Here is a 22,028-nt window from a genome sequence, read left to right as displayed (position 1 = left end):
CAACAGGATCTGAAAATCTTGAAAGAACTTAAGTGCATCAAAGTATATCCTTTGAAAATCATGCTTACAGGCAAGAATACAAATTGGATACTAGTCCCTAGGCCACTGGCCTACCTTTGTAGAAGGGTGGCTTGCATTTAATTTCCCCTGACTAACAACTCCCCTAATTTAACATTTGAAAACAACAGGACTTAAGGTTTGAAATTTAAAGTTTAAAAAAAAAAACCTTATAAAATAATTCAAATTAAAAAAAGTTTCTGATCTGACAAACTCTTAATGCTATTTATATCACTAGTGGCATCATGACACAGCAATTAAATGATAACCCTTTCACTAATAGAACATATTTTTGCCTATTTAAAGCAGATGGGAAGAAACAAGAAACTTTAGTTCAAGAAAGCCTCAAGTAACTAGACATATAGGCAGGCCATAGTTAGAGGAAAAGCAGAAGGTACACAAATAATTTGTGTTTGACAATAACCAAGTTTGAGTTAGGGTATTATATGAAGCAATACACGAGCTGTCATTAACTTCTAGTTGATATACATTTAGGCAGCATTGGGTCATCTACAACCTATTTCATAAAGCCTTTTCATTTTTTTAGGCTACTCTGTCACATAGGAACTCACAAAGCATACTATGTTCCCTAGTTTGTGGACTGTATTACTAAAATTTTATTTTTGCAGCTTAGCTATTTTTGAGGATTAGTAAAGTTCAAGTATTAAGTTAATGATTTAAAGTAATTACTGACATTATTTTTTTATATAACTGCTAATTTGCTACTCTATTTAGACAGAGAGGAACAGTTTTAATATCATCCAGTATTTAAGGAGAGCAAGGAAAAGGAATGGGACATAGTATAACCCCCTTGTAAAATCATTATGATTGACCCAGTGATCCAAGAACCAAACTTTTTCCCCCAAAGACAATAAGTTTTAAAAACATGCCGTCAGTTCAGAATTATTTCAGCAAAATAACAAAAATCAGTTATACTCAAACATCAAGACAGGATGTACGTGGGGGAAAATATAGTCCAATCCAACACCATTGTTAAAAAATTGGGATGGGGCAGCATTACACAGCCAGGAAAAAAACTTCTCTGGCTAACTGCGCCACCTTATGATTTAAATTTAAATGGAAAACCAAATGATTGTCCAGTCCATAGAGAAAAACACTTACTTAAAGATATTTCTCTAGACCTAAAAATGGGATCGGGAGCTTACTTTATTCTTTCTTACAGAGAAGTGCAGGTTTGTGTACCTCAGTATTGCTCTTCTGGTTAAAAACCATGTCAGCAATATAAATGGAAAAAAAACCCCAACATTCAGTCTTGCTGGATTGTGTTTTTGTAATAACAGTATACACATCCAAATCAATAAAGCCAGGCAAACAGCAGAGTAGTGGTTTAGCAATCTTAGCACTGTTAGCTAAGTATACAATCAACTCTAAAACAAATGCTTCATAATCCGTAATTCTCCCGTGTAAATCTCTACTCATATAACCCTGGGAAATAAAAGCTTCACTTCTGATTTTTTTTTCTCTAAGGTTTAAAACATGCCGGCTCTAAGCCCTAATTTATCGCCAACGGATCGCAATTTGCACTGAAATCTCAAGCCAGACACGAAATGAAACAGCACAGATATTCACAGGAGTTACAGCATGCATTTAAATACATTAACCACATCCTACCTTGCATCCAAACATCAACGATAAAGTGTTGTTGGTGCATGCAACTTTGCAGTGGCAAATCATTGGTGTAAAGCAGTCAGGATTTTTAACAATAGGGCACATTCCTTTAGTGCTGCAGTAGTGGCAGCCTACTGAAGGCTGAAAACAAGTAGCTAACACAGCACATGGAGTGGCAACATATGCTGCTCAACAGCTAGCTTTCCTCTTGCTGGTCAGAAGCAGCCTGCTTGAATCTCTACCTGGGTCCCATTCAGCCATCCCCTTCTTTGTTGGTGAATCAACGATGCAACAATGATCACGGATCTCAGGGTTTCCCTTCCTCTGGGAAATTAGTTTTTACATCGGGGGGAAAAAAAAAAAGGGGGGGGGGGGAGGGAAGAAAAAAAAGAGAGAAATGGAAATGAGGGGGACTAGCAGGTGTGGCAGTATTAGCATGTAAAAGGATGTAAACGCCTACTCATAACAATCACATAAGATTGTCATGCTAGCTGAAGTGGGCTGAAATTATTCCATCGGAAGAAAAATACTGCAGCTCCTGATTTGGTAAAAAGCCAGTGAGTTGCTGCAATACATAGTCATAGTGTGGAGGGAAGAGGAAAAAAAATGACTTATCTAAGAAGCCAGGATCCTCAGCCTTTATCAATATGCATTCCAGTAAGGATTCCCTTCCCAGCGCCTCCCCGTGAAAAAGAATCAAATCAGTCTCAACTCCGGAGAAGCGATGACCTTTGCTTTCCCCAAATAGATGAATCTCAGCAGGAAACAAACTGTACTCAGAGCTGAAAATCACAGATGCTGGGAGTTTGTAATAAGAGAAATACAAGCAACATTTATCCAATCCTGGCTTGCCACATGGGAGCTTTCTCCAGGCACAAATTTACAAATAGACAGGTTGAAGGATTGCAGGAGACACTGAATAAAGATATGAAGTTACACGGAAAATGCAGCAGCATGAAGCTAAAAAGTCAAGCCTCTTTAAACTCTGCTTTGGAGACAATGTAACTACTGATTCCAGCTAGTACTACTATCCTGCAACCTGCAAACATCTTGCTGTAAATGAGAAAAGCAATAATTAAAGAAGTTTGGGAGCGCAATGCTGGTTTGGATTCTGTTACAGCTGTCGCTGCTCCTTCAGTTAAAGCAACACCAGCTGAAAATGCATAATAAAGCACTTGGATGAGCAAATCACTAGCTGTGCTTTTTAGGAGGATTATTTATATCAAAAGTTGGATTAATGTATCCTCCAGGTTTAGGCTTGGTCATGGAAGACACAGATACAAAATGAAAAGACCATGATATGGAAAGTAAAGTGATGTCCTTAATGATTTCACAGCTGATAGCAAAGTAAACCAAGCAGTTGTTTCACAGTGCTCTGACCCTGCTTTTCTGTGACTCACTGAGCTCTGCCCATCAAATTAGAAACTCTTCCTAGAGAAATGAGAGCAGCTTGTCTCCCTGGCAATTGCAAGTGAGTTCTTAAATCACAACTGAAACAGTTTTCTGTGATAAACCCCAAGTAGAAATTTGTTATACAACAGAACAGAGAAAATGGCAAATTGAGGTCCCGGTGTGAAGCCAGATCAAGCAGTACAGAGGATGAATAGCACAGGTTTGTTTTTTTTTTTTTTTAAGCTGCCTCTGTTTGCAGACCCTAACTTAGGCAATCTCTTCTAGTAAGATTTTGTGTTTATATAAGTAGATATACATGCATGTGTGTTGAATGTATGCATGTATCTATACTTTAAAAGTAGAATTTCTTCAGTATAATTTACCCTTGTTTTGCAAAGTTCCAAACCATAAAGGAACTGATCTCTTAAACATCTTTGTTACTACTCTTGCACAATACAATAACTTGATCCAATTGTAGTGTGCAGTTACATTTCAGCTTGGAATAATGCTTTCTGATTATTGTTTCTCACTCTATTTTTGAACTTAGCACTTGCAAGAGCCCAAGCTCAGTAAAATCACAGCAGTTTCTAGATGGAAGTGGCAGATAGAGCTGCTCCACAGTCAGAGTTACCAGTTACTCAGTTCCACCCAGTTCCATTTCTGAAGATTTCTTTTTTCAAATAACAAGCTCTTACAGACCATTGTCCTCAATCCACTCAGCTCACACTTTCCTCCCAACCAGCCTGGAGGTGAGCCCGTGTGCCATGGGAGTTCACTGCATGGATGCCCTTCAGTCAGCTGTTCAACAACCCAAGTTTGTGTGACCCATGAGTCCAAAGTGCCATTGCAGCAGCACCCCTCCAGAACAGTGACTGAGCCTGTTTAGAAAAGTACTGTGGTGACAAACAGCAGCTGTAACCCTGCTGAATCTTTGATCTGTTTATTCCTAGCTCGCCTGTCTTGTTATTAAGCTATATATTATACAGATTTTTCTTTCAAGCACTGTCTCTCGCATAACCAGCACTGGTGTAAATATAGAAAAGCGTAGTTTCCATGACAATACATTCCATAGTTACAGCCAGCAGCCACTATCATTAAAACATGAATCACAGTGCTACCTTAAGGTGTGAGCACACTTCATCACTGGCCTTAGAAGCATTAATTTGGGATGGGGGTGGTATGGCAATATTTTTAGGAGACTACTATAAAATGCCAGAAAACTGTGCTATTAAACTATTTTGGCCCTTCTAATAGCCACCCATCTTAGATACTTCAGTGATCAGTAACACCCAATCTGTACCATCATTAGCATTTCTAAGAGAAGAATGCATCACATCTGTACTTTTCAATGTTTTAAACACGATGTCCTGATTGAAAACTGAACTAAATCACACACATGATTTCTGATTAATATGCATATGGCCTAATTAAAATCACCTGCATTTATTTCCAAATTCCAATTTCAAAAAAGGGAAAGACAATCAGCCAGTTAGCCTCTTGGACCATTTGGATCTTACTGCATTCAGCTGGCTCATGCTTTCAAAAGGGAGGACATATTATCTGTTCATTAAAATTCCATTTCTTCCCTAGCCCCTGCCACTATTACAGATTTTCAACCAGAACAGGTTTCACCTGTGATTTCATTTCAATGTTAAGATGCACCAAACAGTAAGCATCCAAGTATTTTGCAAGGCACGAAATTCATCCCTTCACACTTCAGCTAATCATTGCTTTCAAGTGAAAAACAGTTACCTGACACACAGTCATTTGGGAAAAATCTCAGAAAAAGAAGATTTATTCCAGTGACAGATTTGAATAATAACTCATGCCGCAATTGGCCAAGACATTTATTTCCATTAAGTGACAATCACATATAGAAAAATGTCATAAGAAAACATCTGCTCAGAGATCCTTCTCTGTCTTTTCTTTTTTTTACAACAGGACTCGCCACACACAAGTATATTGCCACTTGCCCAGAAAGGCATTTAAATCAGTCACCCTGCAGGAGCAAGATTTTTGGAAAATCTATGTTCACATTTTTGTGCTAATGGGATATGCAGAAGAACACAAATTGTGGGTGTTACTCTATGAAGAGTCCATGGATCTGTTTTTTTGAGCCCTCCAGCCTTCTTTGGGCTTGAGTGCATTGACTCAGACACGTGCTCACAGCCACAGCCCAAGAACTCTCCTGCTCTACCAGTCCCTCTGGAAGCTGCCAACCTTCCAGCTCCAGGTTTTCCAAAGATGTCTGTCTGTCTTTTACAGTGCACCATTTCCTGGAAATGGATGAATTAACTTGGAGCAACTGAGATACATCTCAGGAAGTATTATGATCATGTTTACATGGTATTTCCTCACTTAATGTGTATATATCTCCTTCTGTACTGAAGCTACTTCAAAGAGCAATGCTTAGCTTTGCACCTGACATATCATGTGAGAAACATGATATAAGTTAAAAATATTATAATATAATAAAATCATACAAGTTTAAAAAAATAATTTAAAAAATAAAAAGTAAACACCTGGAAAGTCACAAAGAACTTTAAGGTATTCACCTTTGACTATCTTAGGATGTTCAATTTTAGGATTTCTTAATTCTCTGATGTTTCTGTTGAAAAGCACTGGTTTTGATACTATGGTATCTCATGCATTTCCCCTTCCCAGATTTCACTACTCAACTTTTTGTTTCATTGCTATACCAATAAAAACTCTACTAACCCTTATGGCATCCATTAGATAGGAGAAGATCATGATGATCTATAAACCCTTGGCCAAAGTATATGATTATTAACTTGCTTCTAATCTTAAGTTAGAATTCAAAACCATCCTCTTTGTCGCTGTTCTCTGAAGTCTCTGAATACTAATCAAGCCTTTTATAAACTAAACCTGGCTCTGACAGTGATTAAAGAGAAGTTGTCTTCTCAAAGAATCAGATAAAAGAAAAAGTAAAAAGGCTTGTTGCACCACAGGCAGCACATGCAGAGGGAACCAGAGAACATAAAAATAAAACAAACTTGAAAGATCCCCCATCAAAATAGAAATGACTGCACATAACTGTCTCACATGTTCCTTAAGAACAAAACACAGTCTCACACCTCTAGTCTAAACCAAAGTTTTTCCAGCTGTTCTGTCACTGGAGAGACTCCACCTAGGGTATTTCAAGGACCTCAGCTATGTCTACACTTTCTGTGAGCTAGTCATTTTGGGATATACAATGGGATGTCAAGCCTTCATTTTGATGATTTTGGCCTATTGGTGAGTAACAGAAGCCTGGGTTTAATTTGCCTGAAAATCAATCTCCCTTTGGAACAGTAATAATTAGGATGGTTTGGGTTGGAAATAACTTTTAAAGGCCATGGAGTTCAACTCTTCTTTAACAAGCAGGGACATTTTTAACTAGATCAAGTTGCTCAAAGCCCTGTCCAACCTGACCATGGATGCTTCCAAGGATGGGACATCCACCACCTCTCTGGGCAACCTGTGCCTGTGTTTCACCACCCTGATTGGGAAAAAAAAAAAAATTCCTTATATCTAGTCTAAAAATAGTCTCCTTTAGTTTCAAACCATTACCCCTTATTCTATCCAACAGGGCCTGGGAATATTTCTGTTCCCATATTTCATACAGGCCTCTTTAAGCAGTGAAAAGCAGCATTAAGGTCTCCACAGAGCCTTCTCTTCTCTAGGCTAAGTAATCCAAACTCTCAGCCTTTCCTCACATGAGAGGCAACCCAATCCTCTGATCACTTTTGCACTTGCTCCAAGGGGTCCATGCCTTTCCTTCACTGGGAATCCTGTGCCTGGACATGGTTCCACCTTCTGGGCTGTGAGCATGTATCACTGAAGTCTGCCCAGGAAAGAGCCCACAGTCACCAGCTCAAGAGCTGCTAATTTTCTAAACCTCGTGCCAAACTGTGCTTGAGCTGGTTCCAAGGTTAATACAAGACTGAACTTCCATGCACACTTTAAGAAACAGGGATAAGGCAACTTTTTTATTTTTCGAATGTTCAAAGCCTCAAGGAGCAGATGAGGTCTGGGCTAGTCCTGCCATGAGGAGGAGATAAATAGGGCCACTGGGGTGGAGATGGAACAGAGAGCTCCAGGGACAGCTGTGTAGAGACAGATTGCCACATCTGTGAGATGTCAGTGGGACTGCTGGGACCCACCTATTCCACTGTCATGAGCAGCAGCTGCTCCATGTCACACACTGGCATGTGACAACTGATTCCATTTTCACACATCAGTGTATAGAGACAGGGATGAGCTGCCAGTTGTCTCCTCCCAACAGCAGACCTTGCTGGTGCACTTCACCTAGAGATGTCAGGGACACAGAGATAGAAAGTTCTCCTCAAGCACCTTGCAATCTGAGCATGGAGGCAGAGAAAAAGGCAGAAGATAGATTGCATACTCTGGAAAAAAAACTTATGCATCAAGAATTCAGGAGTGGTAAGCAGTTCGGAAAAGATATGACTCCATCTCCCCACCTGAAGATGGAATTAATGCCTTCCAATTAAATGCCCATATCCTACATATGCCATCCTATAACAGTGATTTTTAAATTAATGGGAATACTCTTACAAAAAGTACTCATGTTCATAAGTGTTTATACATTCTAAAGTGCCACATTCCCCTAGTTATACATTAGTAACTAGTGAAAAACTGTCTGAATTATTTATGAAAACTATTTTGATCTGTTAAATCATTTACAAAGTCACCAACTGCATATAATTTCTTAAGTAACTTCTCCAGCCAGTTATAAATTTAAAACAAAAATATGAGAGAGGGGAGACAAAATAATAAAATATCAGCATGAAAGAAAAAAGCAAGCATATTGCTGCCAGTCCTCAACAGATACAAAACAGCTCCACTTATCTATGAAGATTCCTATTTATATCTTGTATTAGCATTTTTAAGGTTTTCTGTGACAAATCAAAGAGAAATAAAGGCCTGATCCTGCTGGCATAGAGTGGAAACAAGCATACAGAATATTCAGAAAAATATATGCCTTACTTTAATATCACTATGATGACCCACTGATTCCTTCAAGTGGTTATAGTGTAGTACACATGCATCTAAAAGAGCTTGAAATGAACAGTTTAGCCACCACATGCTAGAACTCACCAAGGACTAAGAGCTGCAGTACCTACCCAGGCTGCAGGGACAAAAGAAGGTTTATTCTACATGGAATTTTGTGTTGATACCCTGCTGCTAGCACTAAACTGGCCAGCTCTGCTTGTCCATGTGCACTGAAGTTATTGAACCACACTCATCTTTGCTTTATGCATTGAGTGGAGGCATCAGGCTGGCCACAATTCTTTCCCTGTGGTCACCAGTTCTGCATGCACATCCCTGTGTGAGTGAGACTCCCTCTGTAAGAAGCAGCAGGAATTTTCCATTTATTTTCTTGCCTCCCCCTGAATCCATTCTACTTCCATAACATCCATTGATGAGAGGTTTATCTGGCCTTCCAATTCTATGTTTTTTGTTTATTCTGAATCTCAGCCCTGATATTTTTATCAGCTTTCTCAAAGTGCAGCAATGGAAGGAACAAGGAACAGTTAACTTCCATTCATCCTCTCCATGTCAGTCATGACTTTGTAAACCAGTCAGAGACCAGGAGTTGTGCATCCTCACTAACTGGGCTCTCTTCCATTATGAAAAGTTGTCACTTAATAGATCTCAGTCATCCTTATAAAAACAGCATCCATATATTTGAGGATGATCATTGATTATCCCAACTTGTTCTACCTAATTGTTTCAAACTTCACCATAGTTCAGACACTAACACCCTTAATGGCCTCAGTGTTTTCCTCTAAAATCTCCCCATCCCTCTCAAAGTGTGCATCCAAATGCCCTGCAGAATAATTCCACCCATCTCTCACTTACAGTAATTCTCTAAATATAGCCCAAGTTTTAAACATTAGCTTTGCAACAGCCTTTAATTTTTCACTGAGACTCACTCTGGGATTCATTTCTACACCATTCCACCTTTTCCTGCTTCCTGACTAATCAATACACATTTGGTATTCGTGCATTGGATATCCCTTTCTCCATGCAACACTTAATATTTGTACTTCATGTTATTGCTTTCAGGCCATTTATTTATGTTGAGCTTTACACATGCCATTCCTCTGACAATTTTTGGTGTGCTCAGGGTATGGACTTCAATAAAAAAGCACTTGGAAGCAATTCTTCCTGGGATTTAGACTAGCTAGAGCACAGTGTTACATTGCCAGAGAGTTTCAAAGGGGAAATACACTTTTTTTGTATCCCTGGTTTCTGAGGAGATACATACACTCCTTTGACCTCAGTGCCTTCGGATCACACAGAATTAAAACGTTGGTGATCATTAATGGCCCACATAGATGGGAAGTTGATAGCAACTATACTCAGTGGACAGCAAATAAAGACTGTATCTTCTAATAGCCATGTGTAAAATCCTTTCATGATCTAAATAAAAGTTAGGAGACACACAAAAAAATTAAAAAATTACAAAATCAAAACCAAATTAATAACCCCAAAAAACCTCCCACCATGAAAATTATCCCCACCAGTAAAAAACCATTACTATTACCTTGACCATTTCCTTGAAATATTTTGTAAGGCCCTGGATTTCAAATGTGGCTCCCATAACTGTTTTTTAGTGGAAAACCAGTGCATCTACAACCATCTCTTGTACTGAGACTTTCAGACTGCTGCTGGCAACCTCAGAAAGGAACCACCAGAACCCAGCCTTTATTTCTTGTGTCATATGGTACTACTATTTAGAGAGAAATAATAAGCATAAAGGAAAAGTGCTTGATGGAAGCAGAAGTAAAAATAAAACCGATGATATATCAGAATTCATGAGAAGGTCAGGCTACTTGACACTTTAGAGAAGTGAATTTTCCACATTAATAGCATTTTAAAAGAAAATCTGTTATCCTGATTATAAAGTACCATTCAACTGAGCTATAATTACAGGCATAAATATATAAATAAGTAGCCCAAGCCTAAATCTAAGTCCTATCTTGTAAAGTCTTACATTACTTGTTCCTTATTATTGTGTTCAAAATTTTCTCTGGCTGAGGGTGCAGGCACCCTGGCTGGGAGAAGCAGACACACATTTCATGCTAGAGTTGAACCCAGGCTGTCACCACATGTGCTAGAAGCAGGAGAACACCTTCAAGTTTCTCTGTGAAATTTTTCTCAGAAATTCTCCCTGACATGTAGAGAGAGAAGTTCTGATTACCAGATGTTTGAATTTTTTTTCTATTTTTTCTATATATAAATATATCCATCTTTCCAGTTGCCATTAAAAGTGAGCATTTTCTCAGCAGTCATGAAGACTGTCAGTGATTTCCTTCAGATTCTTTTAACAGGAAACTGTTCTCATTTCTGGCAAATGACACTATCCTCACAGCTTTTAGCATTTAATGGTTTTTCAGCTATGAAATTCTCATTCAATGGAAAAAACTCACCAGCCCAAACCCAAGGAAACTCACAAATAAGAAATTGTGCAATTACGGTCACAGCTAAATTCTATATCAAGTTTTTCATCAAAATTGTAGCAAAAACATCTGTATGACAACATCTAATTTGGCTCTGTTTGCTGGCATTTCTAACCTCACCATGCTAAGGACAGACTATGGACCTTGCCTCTGGACACAGTGGACACACAGGATCCTCTTAGGTGTAAATAGGGGAACAGAGATTGCAGATCCCTCTATTAAATACATCCATCCCACATCTGGGAAACAACCATTGTCAACAACGAAAAAAACATTAATGTCCACCATTGTCTTCTTGGAGGGAGAGCTGCCCTTGGCTCCAACAAACACAGAGGTACCACCTGAAGAAAAATGTTTCTGACAGACTTTTTCTTCTCTCAACATTTCCTGTGTGTCTTTCTCTGTAACCTAACCAGTTTTTCACAGCAGAAAAAGAGAAGATTACCCAGGGAAAGCTGGAAGGGTGTTGCTTTGTGTGTGGCACAGTCAGCAGCTCCTCTCTGCCTCCATGGGCTGATGCCCATTGCCATGGCTTCAAATATGAGATGTAAAGCCTTGTGGCTCACAAAAAACAGATGGAGAAGAAGTGAGTTTAATTCTGGATTGCCTGGGAATCCTATCAATTCTCTCATTCATGGGGGCTTCTGCACCAGGCTTTCTCAGTCACAGAGCTCCCTTGGTGCTCACAGTTCTGGCTTGACCCTCTTTGCTGGGGCGTGTCCAGGGAGAAGCACAGGGCTAGTGACAACAATCCTTCCTGGCCAGCACTGACCACAGGACCTTAATATAACCTTTCTCCTTCTAGGATGCCTTTCAAAGCCAAGGCAGGGACTTTTCACTCTGACAGCACTGTGCAAATGCTCTCTGTCCCTGGGGTTAGGGGGCACAAGCAGGGAATGTCACTGTTGGCCAAAGGGAACAGTTCTGTAATGGAAGACATTAAGGAAAAGCACTCCTCCAACTCTGTTGGTTGGGAATGACTCCTACTTCCAATGCTCTACCATCCTGGGGAAAGGGAATGGAAAGACCTTCCTAAAACAATGTCATACAGAGTCCTCCAAAGAGTCCATGGGAATAATGAGGTGAAATAAAGACAAACTCAAGAGAGTTGCTGGAGGGCCCAGTGCACAGTCCTCTACAGATGATATTTTTAATGCCTCAAAGATGAGGAGCTTAGTGGAAAATCAATGCATTCCTGAGGGAAAGGAGCCAACAGAGCTTAAACTGCTCCCAGTGACTGCAGGCCTGTGAGAGCCTGCAGAGCTCCTGAGCCAGCCCCAGCAATGTGTGGGGGCTGAAGACCACATCCTCAGCCAGCACAAGGGCTGCTCCAGGGGCTGCTGCCAGGCACAGCACAGCCCCAGCACTGTGGCAGCTCCCATGGCATCCAGAAGCGCCTCCACGGAGGCGATGCTAACACAAAGGAACAGGCACAAGCTCAGCTTTGGTTGTGGAACAGGAACCTCCCTGTCCTCCTCACAACTAAATTCACACCAGTCAGCCAGGAATGGAGTACAAGAGAGCCCAGGCCCAGAGCTGTTTGACTCTTGCCTGGCTGAGAGCTGTTGTGAGTCAGCCAGAGACGGACGGAGAGGACCATAATTCTCAGGATGGCAGCATCCTTGGTGCTGCACCATCCAGGTGTGGGAATGAGCAGCTTTGGGGCTTACCTGGGGAGAGCTGCCCTCCTGCTTCTGCTCAGTCTGCACTGCAGCTGACTTGTCTGGAGCAAGCTTCCAGGAAAAACAAAAAAAGCAGGCTGGGCAAAGTCTGCTCACAGGCTGTGCTGCAGCAGGAGCATCCATCTTAGATCCAGTGGAGGAGGAGAGCTTGGACAAGCTCCCTTTTTAAAGCAACAGTGCTCCCACTGAGCATGGCAAGGAAGGGGAGGGCTGTGCCCCAGCAGTAGTTATGCTGGATGCCTGAAGAACACTTTATGGGCATTAGCTAATTGATCTTTGTAAACACCCTTTCAGCAATTAAACATCACCTGTCAAGATTTACAGGTGCAGAAAATAAGATGAGGTAATATCACCTGCTGCAGAAGTAGCCCATGATTTTAGGGTGCCTGGAAGAAAAGTCTTTTGGCCTGATTTTGTTGGTGCATCTAAAGGTTTGCCTGGCTCTGACAGCACAAAACATCTGTATTCTGCTTGTAAATAAGAGTGAACATCTGCTTTTAAAAGCCAACCGCAGGGGTATTTCAAGCTGGAGATGTTAAAAAGCAGGCACACCAAATTACTAACCCTTAGGATAATGGTAGCTTTGATGACTAAAGATATCTGAGAAGAAAAGTCTAGAGTCAGATTTAATCAGATTTTGTCTGTCTGTTTCTTTTTATGTATCTAGACAGGCTATGGCTTCCCCATGGATTCTGTGGACGTGCTGGTGGAGAGTCAGGGTTGGAAAAAGAAAATAAAACTTTTTTTTTGTCCAGGACCACTTAGTCTGCATGACCTGAAGGACAAGATGGGACACCCTGACTGGATCCATCACCACCATACAAAAACTGTCATTAGGAAATATAACAGTTGTCCTGATTTTATCCTTATGTGGCCACTGGCCACTCAAACTCGACAGAATGGAAAAAATGAGGAATGCTGGTAGGAAGCAGGGACACATGTGGGACATGCCACATGGCTGGGAGCCATATTAACTCATAACTTAGCCACTCATATTAACTGAGTGCTACAAGAGGTTGGTTTGATTTGCTCTTTTATTTTCTTCAAGGTATGCTTTTGTTCTATGGTAGACTCTTAATAAACATCAGACTTTTAGCTCTTGGTGTGCTGGACCAAAAAGCTATAAAAGACACCTCAGAGGCTGCCCCTCTGCCAGGTTGTTGATGCTGTAGCAATACTCAACCAAGGCCCAGTTTTTTAGTTAGACAGATGCATTCTGGTACCTCGTGGGATTTTCCCTTGTAGGCTGAACAAGTTTGAAATTAAAATTAAAAAACAGGGCAAGTAAGAACACCCACTAGGGCCTACTTGTGATTGTAGTACATAAATAGCTTTAAAAATCTCAGGTTTCTCTCGTGTACAGCTCCAAATTGGAGAATTCTCTTCCCTTAGTGCTATAAGACAACAGCTGAAGCTCTTGTTGTCCTTCAAATTGTGCTTCAAGGTACATCCATGTATTCAGGCAGCCTGTTTTTTCCTCCAAACCTTCCAGATGTGTGAGAGCTACAAGCTGAGTATTCCCCAAAGGGACAGGCCTGAAGGAATTCAAAGTCCTTCGTTAGGCACTCTGTCAATGCTGTAAGCATCGCCACTTAATTGATGCACTGTTTTTATTATACGTGCCCTAAGGGAGTGTGCTGACCAAAGTCTCTTGTAAATTGAACATATAAACAAATACATAAGCAAGCATCATTACCCTGACCAGCTCGTGGTGTGACAGCAAAGTCCAGGCGGTTTAATGTGGGTTTACACAACAATCCAGCTGTCTGGAATGGCTTGTTTGATCCTCATCAACCCTGGCAGGCTCTTCCAGCTCCTTGCTCTACCTCAGCAAAGACAGAGGATGCCACTCTTGCTTTTCAGGTTTCTAAGGTCACTTTGCTGATTCAATATGTCATTTAAAAAGCTTTCTATAATGTGAAAACTGCCAATTTCCTTCCTACATCTGGAAAATGAGTGAAGAATTTTGTCATTTGCTGTTAAAAGGAATGAAGTAGAATCCTTCTCCTATTTTTTCCCTTTCCCCTGCTGTCAACCTGCCCCATTTCACAGCTCTGCAAAGTCACGATCTTATTTCCTTCTTATTGTGTATTGTTCAGACCAAAGTATTTCTCAAATATATCTTTTAACAAAACCCTAGAAAATACAGCTGTACCAGTCAGAGTCAGGATTACAGTGCAAATAAAAAAAAAAAAGGGTTCCAACTGGAAGGATAAGAGAAAGTATAGAAAACAATATAGACATGGGAGCCATTACCCAGTAAGGGCTGGCCACCCAAAGCCTTGCACTGCTGCTTGAGCAGGTTTTTTAGTCCATGCTCATCACTGGGCTGCCTTGGAAAATGCACTATCAGTGCCCCAGCTGGCTTGTACACACCTGCAAGAACTGAAGCCACATGCTGGCTGCAGTCAAGCCTTCGTGCTCATGAATGTTATGCATGTGAGAGAATTTACAGCTGTGAGTCATCATCTTGCCTACATTCATGTGCTCCTTTCCACTCTGGAAGGAAAGCGCTTTCATTCACGAAAAGAAAAAAAAATATAGGTTTCGAGACAGAACATGATGCAATCACACTCTTTTATAGTGTTCAGCTTCTCGTTATGAAATATGATTCCCCTGAGGCATGACTACAGAGTGTGGAAAGTGAGTTAAAATGGAAAACAGGTTGTGGCAGCCACACCTCTATGATTGCCCAAATCACTTCCTCTGACTGTAGACATCCCTCATAGAGCTGCTCAAAATTATCCTAGGCCAGTTATCCTAGATTGTCTTAATATTGAAATGCAGTAAGTGTTATTAGGATGATCTGTAGTACAGAGCTTAAAGAGACTGAAAAAATTAAGATGGACTGAACTAGAGACTGAACACAACCCATGTGTCCCAGAGCTCTGTGCTCTTCCCCCTTAACCATGTTGCAAAATTATTTTGGGCAGTGTAGGTGCCATAGTCAGGCATTTTTGTGATCCAAGCTAAAACAATGTACCATATTTCTCCCAAATATGTGAGGCCTCTGATGTCCTTGGGACAGGTACTGGCCAAATCAAATTCAGATAAAATCAAAATCAGGAAAGATGTCAGAGAAGAGGTATTTCTGAGGGGACATGTGCAGAATCCTTGAACTTGGATATACTCCTAAAATTGTTTCAGAATGGGAAAATTAGGTGGGATGCCTACTTCTCTCCCATGAGAAACTGGAAATGTTTGACCTTAACATATGATTAGTTGTTAAATGACTTTCAAGGAGACTTTCCTAGGATAATCTACTTAGCCTTTAGCACCCATTTATCACTTCATAGTGGAGATTAGGGTTGATCCTCAAGAATAGCATTACTTAGAGCATCAACTACATTTTTTTCAGTTAAGTAAATTATTCCTTTATGGGAATAATGAGAAAATTTTATGACCTCTTTTCCTGTATTTAATGTATTGTTATGGAATAGGTGACCATGAAAGTCATTTAAGTAAGGATGGAAATGAAACACTCTATAATTGAGAAAAAAAAGTCACCAAAAAACTGATGGACTTGTGCTCATGCAGAAGGTTCTTAACATATTTCTGAATTATGGATATGATGGTTGCCACTTTTTGCTAGCAGGTATTCACCTAAACACTTGTTCTAGGTAGAAATTAAAGAATCCAGATAAAATTTTAAGTAATTAAATCAATATGAGAGTCAATGTCTGGACAATGAAAAAAAGATTGTGGTTAAGTTTACAATTTTTAGACATGCTCTAGGTGCTTATAAAAAAATTTGTGTCCAACTGCATCCAACTCGGACCAAGAAATTCAGCATACCTCATAATGAAACCTCTTTAGGGCTCTTCCCCTGCAACTCACACAGGCCATATGCACAGTTCACAGTGCTTGATCCTGGGTTTCCATGACACTAGAGTCTGTGTTTCTTCTGTGTGTGTGTCTGGGGATACTAAACATCCTGGGATTGTGCTGGACAACTGTGTAGTTTCCAGACTGCTCACTTTCTTCTATAGCAATTTTTGTGACATGGGATACCCCCCAGAATGTTTGTTTGGCTCCAAAAGCCAAAGAGTGGATTTACATTATGCAACATGTACAGCCAGATGATTAGGCCCCTCAAAAGAGCTGAGAAGCAGAAGATATCCATGGAGATAAATATCCATTACACTCTCTGATTCTTATCAAAATGGGTCCTCATAAGAAGGAATTGCAATCAAGCCTTAGGAGGCAGCTAAGAGGTGACAACCAGAATCTCTAAGATTAGAGAAAGGTGTTTATCACTAATCCTTTTCTCAAAACGACATAGGATGTAATGGCTTTAAACTGAAGGAGCCATAGTTTAGATTAGATGTAAAGAGGAAGATTTTTACAAAGAGAGTGGTGAAACTGGCACAGTTTATTCAGAGAAATGGTAGATGCCCCATCCCTGGAAGCATTCAAGATCAAGCTGGAGAGGGCTCTGAACAACTGGGTCTAGTTGGAGATGTCCCTGAACACTGCAGAGGGGTGGGACTAGATGGCATTTAAAGGTTCCTTCCAACCTATCCTATTCTATATTCTGTGATGCTCTGATTCTCGGACATGACTCTTGTCTTGTTCTGGGACATTCAAACACCAAATGGTCTCTACAGCAAAAGTTGTTTGCCAGAGTACCCTGTTGTGACTACTTTTGATCTTAAGCCTGGAAACACTCAAGGGTCAGGTTGATTGACAAATTACCTTAATTTAGCAATTGATTTAGACTCAAATGAATTGTTTCCATATGTTTACTCTTAATCTATGGCAAACTCCTCTTTTACAGGAAATGAAATCAAAATGCCTCATATTTTTCACAGGAAAAGAGCACAGGCACAGTCAATCACAAGCTCAACAGACGTGACATTACTTGACCATGAGTTCAAACAGGTAGATGAATGTGCAGGACTGTGGTCTTCAGCTTTTGTTATTATTGCCTCTGTTTCAACATTATTATTTTAAAGATCTTTGTCCTCTCATAAATACCTCCCTCAGGTTATTCCTCCACTTCCTAACATGTAAATATGCCTGTATTTCTCACATTTCTACATCCAGCCAATGTTAGACTATCAATCACATTTTTCTGTCTGTTTTTTAGTGATTACTGCGAATTAAATTTGTGCTATGCTGCACGAGATGAAAATACCACCCCAAAGGCTTACTAATCAAAGTCAGACCACTGAAAATTGTTCTGGAGAGGTAAAAAATACATATTTATCTATATATTAATTAAAATAATTAAGTAACTCATCTTCAGGTATTATTAAAAATTACAGTGTTTAAAGAAACCAATTCATTCAGCTGTGAATATAAACACTGTCTTGTTTTACTCTGGATGATTAACAAAAGTAGTGAATTGCTGGAATTCTATTATTTTAATAGAAAACCACTTTTCTGAATAAGATAAACTGCCAGCCACAACCAATAATTATACCTTTTTTTCCCCTAAGGATATGCAACAGCAGTGTCTGTTTTAGACTATTGCATTTTCAGCCATAGGAAGGAGCTAAAGTTACATAAATTTTCTGGAAGAGGACGTAGACAGCTGTTTACATGAAATTGTGCTGCTTCTGCTATCAGTTTGATATACAAGTTATTTTATAGTTGTGACAGAGAAATAATAAAGAAATTGCTGAACTATTAGTACACAATTTATGCTTGCCTGTGTACCTCACAAAAAGATGCTTTTGTATTTTTTGAAGAATATTGCCAGTGATAACATAAATATATGGCTTCAGCTTTGCTTTCCTCACTGCATCTTTTTGTGCAACAACAGATTTTAACAATTTAGCTCATGAGAATAAATATTAAAAAGAGGCATTTATGCAGCTCCTCAGAATGCTCACATGGTCAAATCCTCCATTGATGTACCAGAAACAAACACAGCTACACTTGATTTTAATGAGAAATATTTGTGTTAATATTTCACATATCAATGCCAGATGGAAATAAGGTGCTTTCGAACTTTAAAGAGGGCTATTCTATAAATTGGAGTTGCCAGGCTGAGCCAGGCTCATGCTGGAGAACTGACAAGAATCAGAAGCTGGAAAACTGCCTCAGCACCAAGGCAGAACAGCAAACCACAGCTGAACCTCCCTCTAACATCCATATGAGATTTCTGGCTACTGGCAAAAATTACTTTTCTAGGATGAACTAGTTGGCCCTTGGATTCCTCACCACTTCTAGCCCTATGTTTGGATAAAAACCATCTGGGAGGTCTTTACATCTGTAAACCTGAGCTGTCTTTAGATTAAGAGACTATTTACAGGACTTCTGTAACTGCAGGTGATGGTGCAGTCACGTGAGTGTAGGTTGACATCCTGAGGATCTGTCAGCTGTCCCTTCTTGCCACCTGTGCCTATCCCTCCATGTCCCAGGCAGTCTTCTCTTCCCTCTCTGCTGGCACATTCCATCTCTGCCAAAATATCATGAAGCTTGTGTCAGATCTTGGCACAGAAATATAAAGAGGAGAAGCTGAACAGTATTCAGAAGCTGAGGGAGAATTATATCTACTACTGTGGCTGCTGATACATTTTGAGTATCATAGCCAGAAACTCCCATCTGGAGTCTCCCACCAACTGCTCTTGGGCAGTTTAGATGCAGTGGTATCAACAAGTTGAAATTTGACCCTAGAGAGGAGTTTAAGCAGAAGTGGAAACTCTACCCATAATCAGTCCCTCTTATTTGAGGTCTCAGAATGCACACAGGTCATATTTTAATGCACTTCTCTGCAATTAGGTGGGTTAGAAACATTCTATAATAAGGATTATATTATAAACATCCAAAGGAGGGTTGATTTTAACTTCCACTACTCTGTTCTAATGAAAAACCTGAAAAAAAAAAAAAAAGTGAGACAGAGGAACATAGTTATGAACTGACCATTCCTGATCATAGATATTTCTGTAGAAAATTCTTACAGCCATCTTGCACAAAGAAATATATTGCCATTTTTCAGTGCAGACACATTTCTCATACCATGAGAAAATCTGACAGTTTTAAAAATTTTTTTTTTTCTTTTTTTTTTTTTTTTTTTTTTTTTTTTTTTTTTTTTTTTGTACAGAAAGGAAGACAGAAGACCAAGGTGCTTTTACTTGGAGCAAGGAATGTTCTATGCTATGCATTATTTAAGGAGGAAAAATGTAGATCACAGAATCTCAGGATAATTCATGTTGGAAGGGAACTCAGGCAGCCCTTGTTCCAAACTTCCCCTCTAAACAGGACCAGCTATGAAGGTAGAAGAGGTTGCTCAGGGCTTTGTTCAGTTAAGTCCTGATGGATTCCAAGGACTGCACTGCCTCTCTGGGAAACCTGGCCCACTGCTAGGCTATTGCAGAACAAACCATGTCCCCTTATGTCCATTCTGAACCTCTCTCATTTCAGTCTAGGATAATTATCTCTCATCCTTCCACCATGTGCCATTCAGGTCAGTGATTATTTCCCCTTGAAGCCATTCCTTTAAAGGCTGAATGGGGCTTTGTCTCCCCTCAAAGGGAAAGTGTTCCAGCTCTCACCATCTTGGTGGGCATCTGCTAAACTTGCTTATATTTAATAATTTAACAATCTTTCAGAAGAAAAAAGTAATCACTTCTCTGGATAGCCTGGCTCTGCTCCCATCTCTACATGTTGAATTTAATGAAGTTTGTGTTGGGTTTATTCTCCGGACCATCCAGGTCTCTATGGATGGCAGCCCTGCCTTTTAAGCATGTTAACTTCTCCCTTCATTGTGGTGTTTGCTGACCTGATGAGCACATGCTCCTCATCCCCAGACACTGCTAGAGATCAGTTCATCCCAGAATAGATTTTTGTGATACACTTGGTATCAGTCTCAAGGTAGAGAGTGACCCACTAACCAGTGCCCTCCAAGTCTGGTCATTCAACTAGTGTGTATCCAGAAACCTGGATACAAGAGAAGGCATCTCAAAAGTCCTATTCTAGTCATAATAAATTATATCCATGGGTACTTCTCATTTACATGGCTATTCATTTTATCATAGGTTTATGGCAACTATGGCTTGTCTGAGGTATTACAATGCAGATATATGGACACCACTACATTTTAACAACAGCTTGGATGCCCTAGAAGAAGCTGGATTCTGAACAGAATGGAATTCAGGATGAAATTTGTAGAGATCAGGAAGATCACAGAAAGCAATCATGATCACATGCTCTCTCTGTAAAAAACCTGTCCTACTGTTACTGCACCAAGAGGAACACCCTGGGAGAGACAGGATGAAAGGACCAAACCAACTTACTGGGGCATGGTAAAGGCACAAATGAGAAAAGAAAAATGGTACAAGTGCCAGAGAACCAAAAGTATGTTGGTAGGGAATGAGACGAGCAGTCTGAGCTGAGCACCCACAAGGGGAGTTTATTCCCTGGAGGTAAATAATAATAAATAAATAAACCAGTGAACACCACTCACTGATGCTCACAGGGAGAGGGGGAGGGAAAAAAACCACAGGACTCAGCCTCTATAGAGCCTCCACCATCAAATTCCCTCTTGCAGGCAGTGGGTATGCCCATGCCTGAGGAGCTGTGATGATGTTTGATGTGTGCTCAGGTGAGGAGAGGCTTTGCATGCAGGGGCAAAGGAGACACTGATCCATAACAGTCCAGTGCTCAGCAGGGCTGCTCAACTTCTTCAAGCTAAAAATGGAACCCCTACTACTTTTTAAAATTAGAGCTGTTAAGATTTAAAATGCAAACAATTTTTATATTTAAATTTCAGACACATGACAGTTTATGCTATGTCTGGGCTTACTAAAATAATTGCAACCAATGAAACATATAAGAAAGTGTATTGCAACAATTATTAATTCACAGATTTTAATGAGTTAAGGAGTGCTACCTTTTCCCATAATGACAGCTGAAATCAAAAAACTGCTGCTTTTTTAACAACAGCTTGATCATAATAAATATGTCAAATTACCCTGTATTGTACTTTTTTACAAGACTGAACACAAACATTTACATGTTTTACAAAGGCCAGTACTTTCTGCTTTTGTTGTGTAAATAAGCATTTGCCTTCATTTCTCTGAGTTTCTATTTATTATCAGATTCAACAGGAATATTTTTATCATGTGAATTAATCCACTTAAATCTGAGAAAATTAATCAGAAATTAATTAGCCAACATGCTGTTCTCCTTTTACAACTTATAAATAAAAGTCAGATAGAAGAATATGCGAGCTACAGTAACTAAAATTTAAAGAACAAATGACATACTTTTTAAAGTAGCTAAAAACATGAGACTTTGAAATGTATCTACCAAGACTAGCTCCCAATCCTGCTTTAGTTCAGCCACACTTTTAGTATTGAAAGGAAAGTTCTTGGCTGCTTAATGGTTTTGAAAATCCCACTGATTGCCTCTTTGTTCTGTTACACACCAACACATCATGTTTTCAATTCACCATCTCTCTAATGAATTAGCCACCAGTTAAATTCAAATCCAATTTAGAAATCAAAAAAATTAAGACAGAGAAAATATCTTGTAAATGATCACATTTATTCGATGTATGTGTGAGGATCAGTGCATCCTTCCCTCTAGGATATAAGGAAAATCAAATTTTCTTTAAAAACTGTGTCTGTCTGCACAGCATCACATTAAGTCACTGGACCAGTCATTGAGAAAGATTCCTTAGGACATAAAATGCAAACAAAATTTTAAAAAATCACAGTTTAACTTAAGAGTTCACGCTTTTGATTAAATTCATGTTTATGACCAGTGATTTAATTCACTTTGACTCAAGTCAATCCACATTGCCTCAGGTTCCCTATCTGTATATTTCACA

At 39.7% G+C, this 22,028-nt stretch overlaps 1 protein-coding gene across 10 annotated transcripts in view; it reads right to left on the bottom strand.

The window, feature by feature from the left end:
- The window catches only part of DLG2 (discs large MAGUK scaffold protein 2), a 966,889-nt gene that overhangs the window by 605,381 nt on the left and 339,480 nt on the right, over positions 1 to 22,028 (bottom strand). Inside the window, exon 1 of one of the 10 annotated variants that reach the window (XM_079303592.1) lies at positions 12,236 to 12,406. The exons of 7 other annotated variants lie outside the window; for them this stretch is intronic. In XM_079303592.1, coding sequence (XP_079159718.1) covers positions 12,236 to 12,370 — 135 coding nt within the window. In that variant the 5' untranslated portion in view covers positions 12,371 to 12,406. Of the gene's footprint in view, positions 1 to 1,689; positions 2,453 to 12,235; positions 12,407 to 22,028 lie in introns of those variants that run through there. 2 more of the 10 variants (XM_079303597.1, XM_079303602.1) reach the window with 2 other exon arrangements.

Source organism: Erithacus rubecula (assembly GCF_903797595.1).
Source record: "Erithacus rubecula genome assembly, chromosome: 1".
NCBI lineage: Eukaryota > Metazoa > Chordata > Aves > Passeriformes > Muscicapidae > Erithacus > Erithacus rubecula.
The sequence above is the reverse complement of the archived record's forward strand: the minus strand, read 5'-3'. Positions and strand labels throughout refer to the sequence as shown.